This window comes from Hippoglossus hippoglossus, chromosome 4, assembly GCF_009819705.1.
Source record: "Hippoglossus hippoglossus isolate fHipHip1 chromosome 4, fHipHip1.pri, whole genome shotgun sequence".
Lineage (NCBI taxonomy): Eukaryota > Metazoa > Chordata > Actinopteri > Pleuronectiformes > Pleuronectidae > Hippoglossus > Hippoglossus hippoglossus.
Genome location: NC_047154.1, coordinates 4,200,753 through 4,214,500, shown reverse-complemented (window position 1 = coordinate 4,214,500; position 13,748 = coordinate 4,200,753). Strand labels below are relative to the sequence as shown.

The 13,748-nt window shown below is 40.5% G+C and overlaps 1 protein-coding gene across 1 annotated transcript; it reads left to right on the top strand.

The window, feature by feature from the left end:
- Window positions 1-3: 3 nt before the first annotated feature.
- Window positions 4-6,949, top strand: lrrc8db (leucine rich repeat containing 8 VRAC subunit Db). Its single transcript, XM_034583001.1, has 2 exons — window positions 4-376; window positions 2,640-6,949. The coding sequence occupies exon 2, from the start codon at window positions 2,642-2,644 to the stop codon at window positions 5,195-5,197; it is 2,556 nt and encodes an 851-aa protein (XP_034438892.1). The 5' UTR covers window positions 4-376; window positions 2,640-2,641; the 3' UTR covers window positions 5,198-6,949.
- Window positions 6,950-13,748: the final 6,799 nt, after the last annotated feature.

Here is a 13,748-nt window from a genome sequence, read left to right as displayed (position 1 = left end):
TTGCGACGGTCCCTAACTCCAGTGGGTCATTGTCCCATCTGTGCGGGGTCTTCTCTGCTGTTTACTGTGTCCATCAGCTGCTGGTGTGAGAAGGAAACATCACACTGCACACTAACATGAGAGCTGGGGGTCATGTTGAGGAAGAGGCTGTGTGAGGAAGAGGATCATCTCCAGCAGCCGGCACAGGACCCGACCATCTGAAGCGGAGTGGGGGGGGGGTAGTCGGCTAAGCTGCTTACAGCCCGGCCAGCAGCAGGCCTCCGGTGCAAGGGATGCGAGGAATGGACGGCGTCACCAGCGCAGAGAAACAGGCGTGTGAGAGGAGGCTTTGTTCGGCTCGGCTGTCATCGACATAACTGGACCAACTCACCTGAAGGTGCGTGACCGTGCGTGTGAGTGCGGGTCCTCGTGTGGGTTATTCAAACAGCCTGTAACGCTGCGACGGCGAGTTTCAAACAATAGGTTCTGGATCCCGATCAACAGTCGGTGCACTGCTCCACTGCGACCTGAACGCACCATGATTTAATTTTACAGAAGCCAGATTTCAGTGTTGCGTTTAGGGCCACCTCCTGCTTTGTGTGTGTGTGTGTGTGTGTGTGTGTGGACCAGTCTATGGTGTGGATGCGTCTGTCTGCTGGAGCCGGTCCCAGCCTGCTCTCTCTGCAGCCGCATTAACAATAGTGACCTTCATGCTGTTAGCTCACGCACACACACACACACACAATGGTGGCTTAACGTGTGTGTGCTACAAGCAGTACGTCCCGTTAGCATTGGGATAAATGATATAACCATTATGATAGTGTGACTGTGGTGTAAACAGGTTATATGAAGAGAAAATTATGCTGCACAGAAAAATCACAACAAATGCAGATGTTAAGAATGTCCCAGACTCACACATTTAGGTGCAGTATGAGTATTTGTGTTGCACACAACGTGCACTGTCTGCACAGACAACTCATGTGCTCATGTGTGTCCCGGTTCAAGGCCAGCCTCCTCTCTAAAGCCATAACAATCACACAACGCTGTCCTTTCCCGAGCCTCCTCCTTACATACCTGGGAAATGTGGCCTTGCCCGAAATTGGATGACACAACCAGTGAATTATTTTCCAGTGCCCGCTATCCCAAAATCAAATATGCAGTGATTCCATGGTCACCTAGCCAGGAAATAGAACTCCTCTCTGTTTTTCTATGTACAAAGTCACAACATCAACATGGTAAATGTGACACATCTCTCACAGTGGTGTTTACCAGAAATGTCGTACTTTCTGAGTCGTCTCGTTGCTTTATCAGTTTATTTAACGTGTAAACTTGACTGATGAACAAGCTGCTGCAGGTATGATGTAAATAATGAATTATAATCAAACATATACTCTGTGGGCACTTCGTCACTGGCTGCTGATAATCATTTACAAAAATTAAGCATAAACATGTCATTATTTTAATGAGTTCACACATGACAAAAATAACGTGTACATGCTCCTGGTCACAGCTAAAAACATAGGATAATGCTAACAGTAAAATATTACATTTGACAAAAGGACCAGTTTAATCAAGCTTGCATAAGAATTTGAAAGATCCATAATTTAGGAATATCAACCTCAAAGAAACATGTTCTGTACTGAAGAAAAGGGAATTTACAGCTGCCTGTGCCTAAGCTGACAGTATGTGTGAGAGTAGTGTGACTAAAAAGCCCCTTAACCACTGGTCAAAAACCCCAATAACACCAACCTACATCTTGCTTCTGTCTGCAATGGGAAAGGATTCAATCAGCGTTCACTCCCGAGTCACATGACTGCAGTAGATGCAGATTTTAATCAGCTCCACCTCTGATCGGCTGTGATGGAAAGGAGGCACCTGGGTAAAATAGCTAGCTGTGTCCGATATCACTCACTAATCACTATATTGTGCCTTTGCCATTTTGTAGTGGTGTCTGAATGTTTAGTGTAGTTTTGTATTCCCTATATAGTGCACTCATTATTTCCCACAATGCATTGTGAAAAGTAGTGCAGGGAAAAGAGGAGCGAGAGGAGCAGGAACAGCCCGACCTGTCGTGTAAATGTAAAAAGAAGCCGAGCAGAGCAGCACAGCACAAAGTAGGGGGAAAAAGTCTATTTCTATATTTGAAGATGATCATTCATTATGTTTTTTTCACCTTTAAGTATTAATACTAAGTGTAAAATAAACGTCTAAACTGTACTGTGGGATTTTCCACCGGCCGACGTTGTTGTTGTTGTACGCCATTATCCTGCGACAATGATGACATTACTCTGGGTCCAGTAGTAGAAAGTGTTTTTTTCTTTCCCTGATGAGCTCACTATATAGAAGTCACTATATATAATAATGAGTGAGTGGGGGATTTCAGACACAGCCACTAATTAGGCAAGACAACGAGGTATGATATCGAACATGATCCACCAGGAAATTTAAAAAAAGCAAACTTCTCGACTGACAATGGCAAAGCAATCAGTCTCCTTTTATAGCTGGTTTAAAAAACTTGCTTGTACCTGCTAATTTTGGTGTAAAAGAGGTATGACATACACAAACCCTCTGTTCCAGGGTCTAACATGGACACACAAAATATAATGTTGAAATAATTTAATAGGTTGATGAAATAACAAAGATAAATCTTTCTGTTGCAGGAATGTTCACCCTCACAGAAGTAGCCTCCCTGAACGACATCCAGCCAACCTATCGAATCCTGAAACCATGGTGGGATGTCTTCATGGATTATCTCGGTATTGTCATGCTGATGTTGGCCATATTTTCAGGAACCATGCAGTTAACCAAAGACCAAGTGGTCTGTCTTCCCATCCTGGAACAAACTCCAGAGGAGGCTGGGGGCTTCTTGGGCCCCCAACCACCAGAGACAGCTGATGGTTTCTGGAACAAAGAAAGTGCCATTGGGGAGCAAGCTGCTCCCCTAATGGCTAAAAGGCCTCCTGATAGCGTTGCACCTACAATTCACATGGCACAGCAATCTACTGTCGGGCAACCCCAACCTACAGGTGTCAGAACCAAGCTGGATTTTCAGCAGTATGTTTTCGTGAACCAGATGTGCTACCATGTTGCCCTTCCTTGGTATTCCAAATATTTCCCCTACCTCGCTCTAATCCACACTATTGTTTTAATGGTCAGCAGCAACTTCTGGTTCAAGTACCCGAAGACAAGCTCCAAAATAGAACATTTTGTGTCCATCCTTGGAAAATGTTTTGAATCACCTTGGACTACTAAAGCACTGTCCGAGACCGCTTGTGAGGACTCGGAGGAGAACAAGCAAAGACTGGCTGATGCGTCCTGCCTCCTTAAACATCTGTCCACAAGCAGCGAGGAGGGGAGTCCAAACCAGTCTGCCCCAGTGCTGACTAAATCTGGGGTCACGTTCTCGGCTGAAAAGCTTGTGAGTGAAGTTCCCTCTATGACGATACTGGACAAGAAAGATGGGGAGCAAGCAAAGGCTTTGTTTGAAAAAGTTCGGAAATTCCGTGCCCATGTGGAAGACAGTGACTTGATTTACAGGCTGTATGCCATTCAGACAGTCATCAAAACAGTCAAATTCATTTTGATCCTTTGCTACACAATGACATTTGTTGCCTCTATAGATTTTGACCATGTGTGTGAGCCTGAGATAAAGCATTTGACTGGATACTCTAAATTCCATTGTACACATAACATGGCTTTCATGTTGAAGAAGCTACTTGTCAGCTATATTGCTCTCATATGTGTTTATGGCGTTATTTGCATATATACATTGTTCTGGCTTTTTCGTCGGCCACTAAAGGAGTATTCCTTTGAAAAAGTCAGAGAGGAGAGCAGCTTCAGTGACATTCCTGATGTTAAAAATGACTTTGCTTTCCTCCTCCACATGGTCGATCAGTATGACCAGCTGTACTCAAAGCGTTTTGGAGTTTTTCTCTCAGAAGTGAGTGAAAACAAACTTCGAGAGATCAGCCTGAACCACGAGTGGACCTATGAGAAGTTGCGACAGCATGTAACACGCAATGCTCAAGAAAAGCTGGAACTTCATCTTTTTATGCTATCCGGAGTTCCGGACGCTGTGTTCGATCACACCGATTTGGAAATCCTTAAACTAGAATTAATCCCAGAGGCCAGGATAACTGCTAAGATCTCACAAATGATAAACCTCCAGGAGTTGCAATTCTATCACTGTCCAGCCAAAGTTGAGCAGACTGCTTTCATTTTTCTTCGCGATCACCTACGGTGCCTTCATGTCAAATTCACAGATGTCGCTGAGATTCCTAGCTGGGTATACTTATTAAAAAGCTTAAGGGAACTATACCTGATTGGTAACCTGAACTCTGAAAACAATAAAATGATTGGACTTGAGTCTCTCCGAGACCTCAGGCACCTAAAGATTCTGCATCTCAAAAGCAACCTCACAAAGGTTCCCACAAACATAACCGATCTGTCCCCACATCTGATCAAGTTGGTCATTCATAATGACGGTACAAAGCTTTTAGTACTGAACAGTTTGAAGAAAATGATGAATCTCGCAGAGTTGGAGCTTCATAATTGTGAGCTGGAGCGAATCCCCCATGCTATCTTCAGTTTGAGCAACCTTCAGGAGCTTGATCTCAAATCCAACAATATTCGTACCATCGAGGAGGTCATCAGCTTTCAGCACCTGAAGAGACTAACGTGCCTCAAGCTTTGGCACAATAAGATCATCAACATTCCTCTGTCAATCAGCCACGTCAAAAACCTTGAGTCACTCTATCTCTCGCACAACAAGCTTGAGTCTCTACCCTCTTCATTATTCACCCTCCTGAAGTTGAGGTACCTTGACGTTAGCCATAACTCCATAGTGGTGATACCACTGGAGGTTGGCTTTCTGCAGAACCTCCAACATTTTGCCATTAACAACAACAGAGTCGAGGTCGTCCCAAAGCAACTGTTCAAGTGTAACAAGCTGAGGACCTTATGTATCAGCCACAACTGCATCTCGTCCATTCCTGAGAAAATTGGCCAACTCACACAGCTGGCACATCTGGAAATGAAGGGAAACTGCCTGGATCGTCTGCCCGTCCAGCTCGGTCAGTGCTGCCTCCTCCGCAGGAGCTGCCTGATGGTGGAGGATCACCTCTTCGACTCTCTCCCCATGGAGGTCAAAGAGAGCATCAATCAGGAATCCAGTGTTTCTTTTACAAATGGGTGCAAGTGTCTAAGTGATGGGCGGTAGTTACATTCTACCTGGGATCATAAGTTTGGAGCATTTCATCTTAGTTTTTTAGGTCATGCATTGAGAAGCAGTAGTTCAAGGTACAGTGTTGTAGGCAATACTCGCCTTGCCTATGCTTTGTGATGTTTTAGGAGCATACACATGAACACACCGCAGCACAGACGAAGTCAGTACCACTGGAGATATTTTAGATAAACAGTAGTTATTATCACAACTTGTGTCACATCCTTGTTTTTATTAATTTTGTACTCAGTCAATGTGGTTGTACAAAAGTAGTTAAATCACTCAGTTTATATTTTTTGTAACTTTTGTTTGCAATATGTCTACAGTGAAATGTATATAGTTTGTCCTTTTTGAAGTACAATTTTATTTTTTATTAGGTTTTCTTCAAACTAACTTGGTTGTTTAATGTGGTTGACCTCGGCTTAAAGGTTTGGTTCACTCAAATTACAAAACGTAGCAATGCAGCTAACTTGCTGCCAAGATTTTTTCCATTTAGATTTGATTACATTTGGTCTCCCCAGGTTTTGGGCCTCGGTGCTCACAACAATAAAATATTACATTTGACAACGATAAACAGCAACATTTCTTTTCAGGAACAATGCTCCCATTACTAGCATAAAACCTCATTGCAGTTTTTATGACAGCTGCCTTACATGCAGAAATATTTATATTAGTGAGGTCTGTGAATTATCCAGAGCTCCCTAGATATTGTTCAAGAAATTCAGTGTTGTGAGCACCTCAAACATAAATGTATTCATTCGCTTGGAGTAGAGACAGCAATCTTAGAGACTGATATCTCACATCTTAGACCAGCAAATCAAACCTACCTTCATGAGAATATTTTTCTCATTTGGACGAACAGACCCTTTAGAGAGCACTCAACCATTACAGTATCCTGTGGACCACTAAAAGATATTATTCCAGTAGTTTCCATCTGGTCTAGCTTCAGGGCCCAAGACAGACATCCGGTCTGACATTAACCAACTTGACACCCATTCTGTAAACATTATTTCCATCCATCCACTCTGCATCTTCTTGTTGTGAAGGGACATAGCTAACCACACTGCCACCCTTTAATGTTATATCACAAAAAAGTTACCAAAATAACTGAAGTGCAGCTGCGTAAAGCTCAAATATTTAAGTAAAAATAAAAAGAAGCTTTGCACATTAACATTAAAACCATTTCAGACACAGTTACAAGCATTTGGGGCTTATTAAGCTGACTGAAACTACAGCATAACATATGAACAGGCCTGACAAAGAGAAAAGATTGATACAACAGCTGCAGTGCAATAGGTTTTAACCCCAAAACTTCTACATTTAAACTCGTATAATTACAACCACATGCATTCCAGTTTGAATACACTTGTTATACGTCATTATTTTTATACACTTAATTTGACAAACAGAGTAAATTGGAGTTTTGTTTCCTGTGCACAGGCCAACTCACAATGATGCATTTTATTACTTTTATTTTTGCGCCCACGTTTTTGCTATGTTTGATTCTTGTAAACAATATTTATGTATTTTGTGTGTTCTTTGTATGTGATCATGATCTCATTGTCTTGTATCTATCTGTACAGCAGTTTGTAAACCTGGTTTTAAAATGTGTTACACAAATACTGTGTGTAATTCTACTACTATTACTATTGGAAGTTAGAAATTAAGCTAAAATTGCACTATAATAGTTTTTGTAACATAAAAACATCATTATGAAATATTCAGCATACTTATAAAGTTGAACCTTGATGGCAGATGTATTTATTATCAAAGAAAGTGCAGGCAAAAAGGTTCTCCTTACTTAACTTGAAAACACTGCAATCAAGCCAAACATCCCAAACTCTGAAGGGATCACGTCACAACGTTTGATTCCGAAGTCATTTAACTGAGGTTTATAAACATTGTGACCGATACTATCTATGCACTACACTCACTGAAGTGTTTCTTTTTTCAATTAGTGGAGAATTATGTGGAGAACCGTAATAACCAGATTTGTATTTCTTTTTTCTATGCTTTGTTACTATCAAAAGTCTAAATTAGAAATAATCGACTACGGAACAACAATTTACAATATAGTATTTTGAAAGTTAGCATTAAAATGCTCTCAGTCAGGTGCAGCTTTGCCAACACTCTTGTCCCTCTACCCCACAGCTATTTGTTTAAAAAGCTTCACATGCGGAACGCAATAGTCTCTCAGTGAAAATGACATGAAGCAGTTTCTCAACCAAGTCCAGTTACCTGTTTTAGCACTTGGACATCCCATGACCTGGATGACTGAGAATCTCCACAGACATATGACATGAAGCAGTGTAACACACAGTGCTCCTATACCTCACTGTCTCCTGTTCATCCAGTTCACACTTATGAATGACTCATCCTTTCAGGAGAACATTCTGTAAGTGTAGGATGACTGGACCATCACAACTGTGTTGTATTTTACTAAATATAATAAAACCCCTCTCTCTTGCTGATCGTGTGTGTGTGTGCGAGAGAGGGAGAGCTGCGAGCACATAAGCATTGTGGGAAATCAAAACATTTCACTGGAATAAATATGAGTTCTGAATAAATGCTGGTTCTGTAATCTTGATTTAAATTTTGTGTGACAGCTGCCGCAAGAAATATTCAGAGGATTTAATTAATTGTAAATGACCTAACCCTAACTATACCCTCACGTTTTGGAAACTCATGCCATTCTTATCTTATCTTTTCTACCCTTAGCTACTAACAAGATCCAAAACAAGTCACGTGTAGAACATGAGACTGGACAATGTCCACTTTGCTGATAGAGTGACAGTGAGCTTACATTTCAAGAACATCCTAAATATTCCTCAATACATTTGTTCCAATAATCGCTTCTATAGATGGGTTTAATATTGATGAAGAATTTCCCTCTCAGTGGACTCAAAAATGACAGTATTGCTCATATTATCATATGAATTCTGTCGTTGCAACAAACTGGATTTGCACTGTCAGGACGTCCTTGTGCTCTCTTTCTCCAGACCTCTCATTTGTCTGTATAGGAGGTAAAAACTGAACATTTACTATGTGACAGTATTAATACAGTATGAGTCAATAGTTAGGCGTATATATACCAGCAGCTGGTTGAAGTACTGAAAACAGCTGATAAATGACCCTCAGCAGCAAACCCCACTAATGTTATTCAATATACATGTAATGGAACTGTTCCCAAACATGATAAACCACGAGGGGAGGCTGTGGATGATGCAGGTGTCTGAATGTCAAACTGCAAACATTTGTTGGATAATGTTGCCCTCTGCTGGAATTAATAGTGACTACACATTATAACAACTCGGTGCATTGTCTTCACTGCTGCATGCTGAACAATACGAAATTAAATCTATTGTTTTGGATGCAAGCTACCATATAGTTTTCCAATGTTTATTAGACACTTATTCTTATCAACCCACTAATTCAACGTGTTTAATACAATTTTGAACTTAATAATATTAGATATTAATAGTATCCAACATCAGAATATATAAATGTGTTGAGACGCAGGGAAATTTAGGTTTAATATTCAGTTACAGACAACACACATTCAAAGTCCTGCAATAAATATGAAGTCTCCCATTCATCTGAGCTGCATGTTTGTCAACAGTGTCTCTAATATCCTAAATATCGTTAGAGAATGATAGTTGACGGAAAATATCTGAGATTATGAATAATAATCATATTATAATAATATTCTGGAGATGGATGGATACATTTATGATGACGTAGATAAAAACCAAAAACAACAACATTACAAATCAGACTGCAAAGCTGCGCTTGCAACACAAAGCTGTCTTTTCAGCTATATATGCTTCTGTCATTATCATTTATTAATTGTTAATTATGTAACAGATAAAATAGGGAGGCTCTAAGGTCCAAGAATATTTTTTTCAAATCAGGATTAACTACTGAAAAAGTCAGTTAAATTTAGATTTTATATATATATATATATATATATATATATATATATATATATATATATATATATATATATTAAATAAGCAGTTTAACAATTAAAAAATATAGCAAACAATGATGAATTCCCAAGCAGATAAACAATGAATGGTATGTCTTTGATAATGCACCTATTAACTTCTATAACATATACAACATTGTAATTATACTGTATATAGGTGCATGGTTTTATAAGTTTGGACACTCAGTTGTGAATGATTTGTACATGTTTATCAACAATTGATAAATGCTTTATAACAGCCTTTTTTTTTTATGTGTGTAATCATACAGTTACATTTTACAGTGTTATTGACCATTTAAATCTAAATCATGAAAGTAGTGTGGAATTTGAATGGATGGAATACTTAAATAATATCTAAAAGGCACATGAAATAATAAATAATTACTATTTACTTATTTTTTTAATTATCATTATTAATTAAGTTAAGTTTGCTTACAATTATATTTTTATATATCTGTTTATATACTTCTTCTAAATGTTTAATAGTCCATAATTATTCTGGAGGTAAATTCCAGCCTCTCTTTATTAATCTATTGAATCATATTTACCTTTTTAAGCTTTATCATAGTGATCTCTTTGTGTAAAGTCATCATTTTAGCAAAGTCATATTAACTTAAAGTGTTATAGTTTTGTCAGTTGTGACTGTATTTCATGCATGTATTTCACCACCAGTGGGCGCTCTACTCTGTTCTTCCTTGCATCCTTTTTGCTTTTTGTGTCCTGCTCAGTATTCACACATTAACAAACATAGTGTCTCTGCTGCCTTGTTTTCTGAATAACTCGCATCACTGAACCAGACTAGTTTGTGACCATTGTGCCATTTGGCTCCACAGCGCTGCAGTGGGAGGGGTGAACACATGATGTGATAACTCTGGAGGAGCAGCGGAGGGAGGACTTGTGACCTTAAGCCGGACTGACACTGGGCTTGTTAGAAGTCTGCCATCAGGTGGACGAAGAAAACACACCGCCTACAGTCCAGCCTTCATTACTTCCTTGGGATCAAGCAATGGCCTTAGCACTCGTCACAAACACTTAGCGTGCACTTTCCCCCTCACCGGACCGCCCTGCCAGCCATGTTTGTACGAAGTGGTCATCACAGAAGCATTGGCCATCAACCCTTGCTGCAACCTGAGGACAGAGCTAACATGATGTCAATTTAAGAGGTTGACTGGCTGTGTCTCAGTTTTGCAGAGCATACAGTTTGACACATCAGCCGAGGAGACACGTTATTGCTTTAACGACCTGCTGTACAATCTGTGCCTTCTCTGCTACCTGGCCTGTCCTTGGCAGACAACATATTCTTCGACAAATGCAGGTGTTTATCAAGGAGAATAAGCAGTAAGTACCCATTTAACGCCCATGAGAAATTCATTTGAATTTGCACTGTTGAGGCCAATTTAGTTCCTTTGTGGTGTTCCTGATAACAAGACATAAGTATTTATTTGGTGTAAATGTGGCTGCGTGGGGAATTTTGTATCTGTATGTGGCATGCTGCTCCGCGGATGCCCCGAGGAAAGCAGCAGCTCTTCAGCGACAGCACTTTGTGAGCACTTGCACAGCTGATGAGCTGTAATTATGTTTTAATTATTTCTGTAGGGCATCGTTCTCTCCTGACGTGAACACCCACACACACACACACACACACACACACACACACACACACAAATTAAGACATTCCGCTTTTTGAAAACATTTGGTGATGAAACTCTCCTCAGTGAAGTCCACTAATTACTGCACAACCTCGTGTCAGAGCCCACAGAAGGCCGCTTTGATGTCTCCGGCCCAGCATGATAATCAAGGGCACAGATCGCATGTGATTGGCTGTAATTGGGACAAGTTGTTTAAAAAAAGGGCACCACATGACTTTGACGGCTGCTTTGCACAGCCACCGCTCCGAGACACTGTCCCCCACCCCCCCACACACACCCCGCCACCCTCCTACCCTCCCCCACCCTGTGCCCACGGGTGAGGAAGCCTTGTCACTTATTAAGGGGGCTGTTGCCATGAAGTGACAGATGTCCTGATGTGATCTGTCTGCATCTTTGGCCTCCATCTGTCTTGTTAGTACACATAGTTAAGGATGGTGTGAGGACAGAGTTGTTCTCCTTTCATATATGTTAAATGTATTGGAAACTGTTTCTGGGAGCTGAAACTGGCTCCCCTGGCAATCCTTCGACAACAATCTCGCAGCTCGTCTCCTCCACCTCTTGTTTTTTTCAAGGTTTCGTCTGCCTCCACTTTCTGCAGGCCCTGATGTTCAGGGTTCAGTGCCACTGAACCATCTCTAAATCTCCATTTTTGCTCTGCTTTGCTCCCTGCTTGGCAGAGAAAGATTAGGGGCCTGGGTCCTGGGGTGCGTATCCCACCCTCTCTCTCTCTCCTCCTCACACCCTCCCTTTCCTCAGCCATCCTGGGAGATTCAGATCCTTTTAGCTTCTTCCTCAGGTAAAATTGCCAAGGACCTTGTGAGCCCTAGGTTCCCCTGGAGGTAAAATCTATAATGGAGTTTTGATTTGAGCAAGAGCAGCCTTGAAAATGGACTTCTTTAACTAGGTAGCTGCCTCGCAGAAGGTCAACAGTGCTCCAGGTGGACACAACATGCCACGACTGTGTTAGGAAAAGGCAGAACAAAGGTACAGTTTTACTCCAAAGAAAGTGACCTGTAGACAATTTTGTAAATAAAAAGAAAATGTCTTGCTCTTCAGGTCTTTTCAGACTGAATTATTCAGCCATCACAATGTCATCATCAGCTTCGACATTAGAATACTTTTGTTGGCAGAATAAACTCCCATTTACTGTCATGACTGTGATAGATTTCTGACTATATGTCATAAAAATGACTATATTTAACTGCAAATTAAGGAAATTGTCAACTTACTATTATTATTATTATTATTATTATTATTATTATTATTATTATTTTGCTTCTTTGACTTAAAGGTAGAGGGCACCAAAGCCTCAGTTTTGAAAATACTCTTGTTGACATCAACATAGAGGATTTGAAGTGATTTTAGTTTTTAATATTATTATACACTAGTGCCAAGGCCAAGGTCAGGGGTAGGAGTTGGGTTATGAAATATGATGAAGGATGCAGTGAATGTAATGTATTATAATTATTATTATTATTATTATTATTATTATTATTATTACTTGAGTTAGGGTTAGTGGTGAAGGTAAGGTAATAATACAAATAATACCAATAATAAGAATAATCATTTTCAATATTATAATTTGTATTAAATTAACCATCATTAACGATTAGTACAAGCAGCAGTTAACAGTACGAATATAAATCGTGTGTTCAGTTTTATCATGTTTATATTTCTTAATTCTCAGTAGCTGATTTTGAAAAGGTGCCATTTATTAAGAGCCACAGTAACATACAGTGAGCTTCATCACAACAGCAGATGTTGCAGACTGCTGGAAGAGTGGCAGAGTTTGAGAATTAGAGATTTCACACAGATATGCTTCATTACCACTTTATTGATGTACCCTCTGCTGACTCTCAATTATTCATCAGCCACTCAAAAAAAACTGTTTGCTCTTCCTCAATTTATGCTCCGTATCAAAACAGAAATCACATCCCTGCCGCAGCTATAATCTTAGTTAATCAGCATCATTTAATGCACTTAGCAGCAGTGTTTCAAATTCAATTGAACCACTTGTGAAAAAGCAATCGGCGTCTGCCCTAGTTCTCATCGATGGTGGGTTTGTCAAAATGATGCAATTGGTCATTACCTCACATCAGACGCCTCAGAGACATAATTCTGCCTGACAGTTGGATTCGAGCTTTGACAGCCTCAAACTTGTTGAGTTTTCTCTAAATACTTGCCACTGCAATGAGTTAAACATCCCCCGGAGGCACCGCAGAGTTTTCCTTTTGAACAAACACCCGAGGGACGCCAAGCTGGGACTGCACGAGGAACTGGAGGTCTTATGGAGAGGGCTGTTTGGGTTTATCTAATGGTACAATGGGTAATTTCTTCTGCCACTGCAGAGGGAGGGGGAAAAAGAGGGATGAAAAGAGAGAAGGGAGTATGTTTAAGAGAGAATCTTTATCTGGGCTTAATTTCCCATGCTCTAGCAGAGTGGAGGATTTTTTTGCTGTACAGATCTCTTTTGTCAGATCCTACCTACCCATGGAAGACCCAGGGGCACTCTAAGAACATACGCATCACCTAGATTTGCCTTCCAGCCCACTTCTCTCCAGCGATTGCACCCTCTCCCCGCTGGCTTCTTTGTGTAGAAGAGACGAGCGAGCATTTTGGAAATCAAATCTCAGTTTGTCAGAAGAAAAGTGGAGCAGACTTCAATTTGAATAGATTTATTTCTACATAATTGTTCTGAGCACATACATGCATGTGTTCTGTGCTTTGCCGGGTTGTGATGCAAAATGGAGCTGAACGGGAGCCACTGTGAGAGATGCTGTGACTCTCCCTGCTGTCCAATTGAGAACCCCTACATATAATCTCTATATTATTATGCGTATTTAGTAAATGGTAAATGGTCTGTATTTATATAGCACTAATTTAGTCTTGAAGACCACTGAAAGCACTTTAC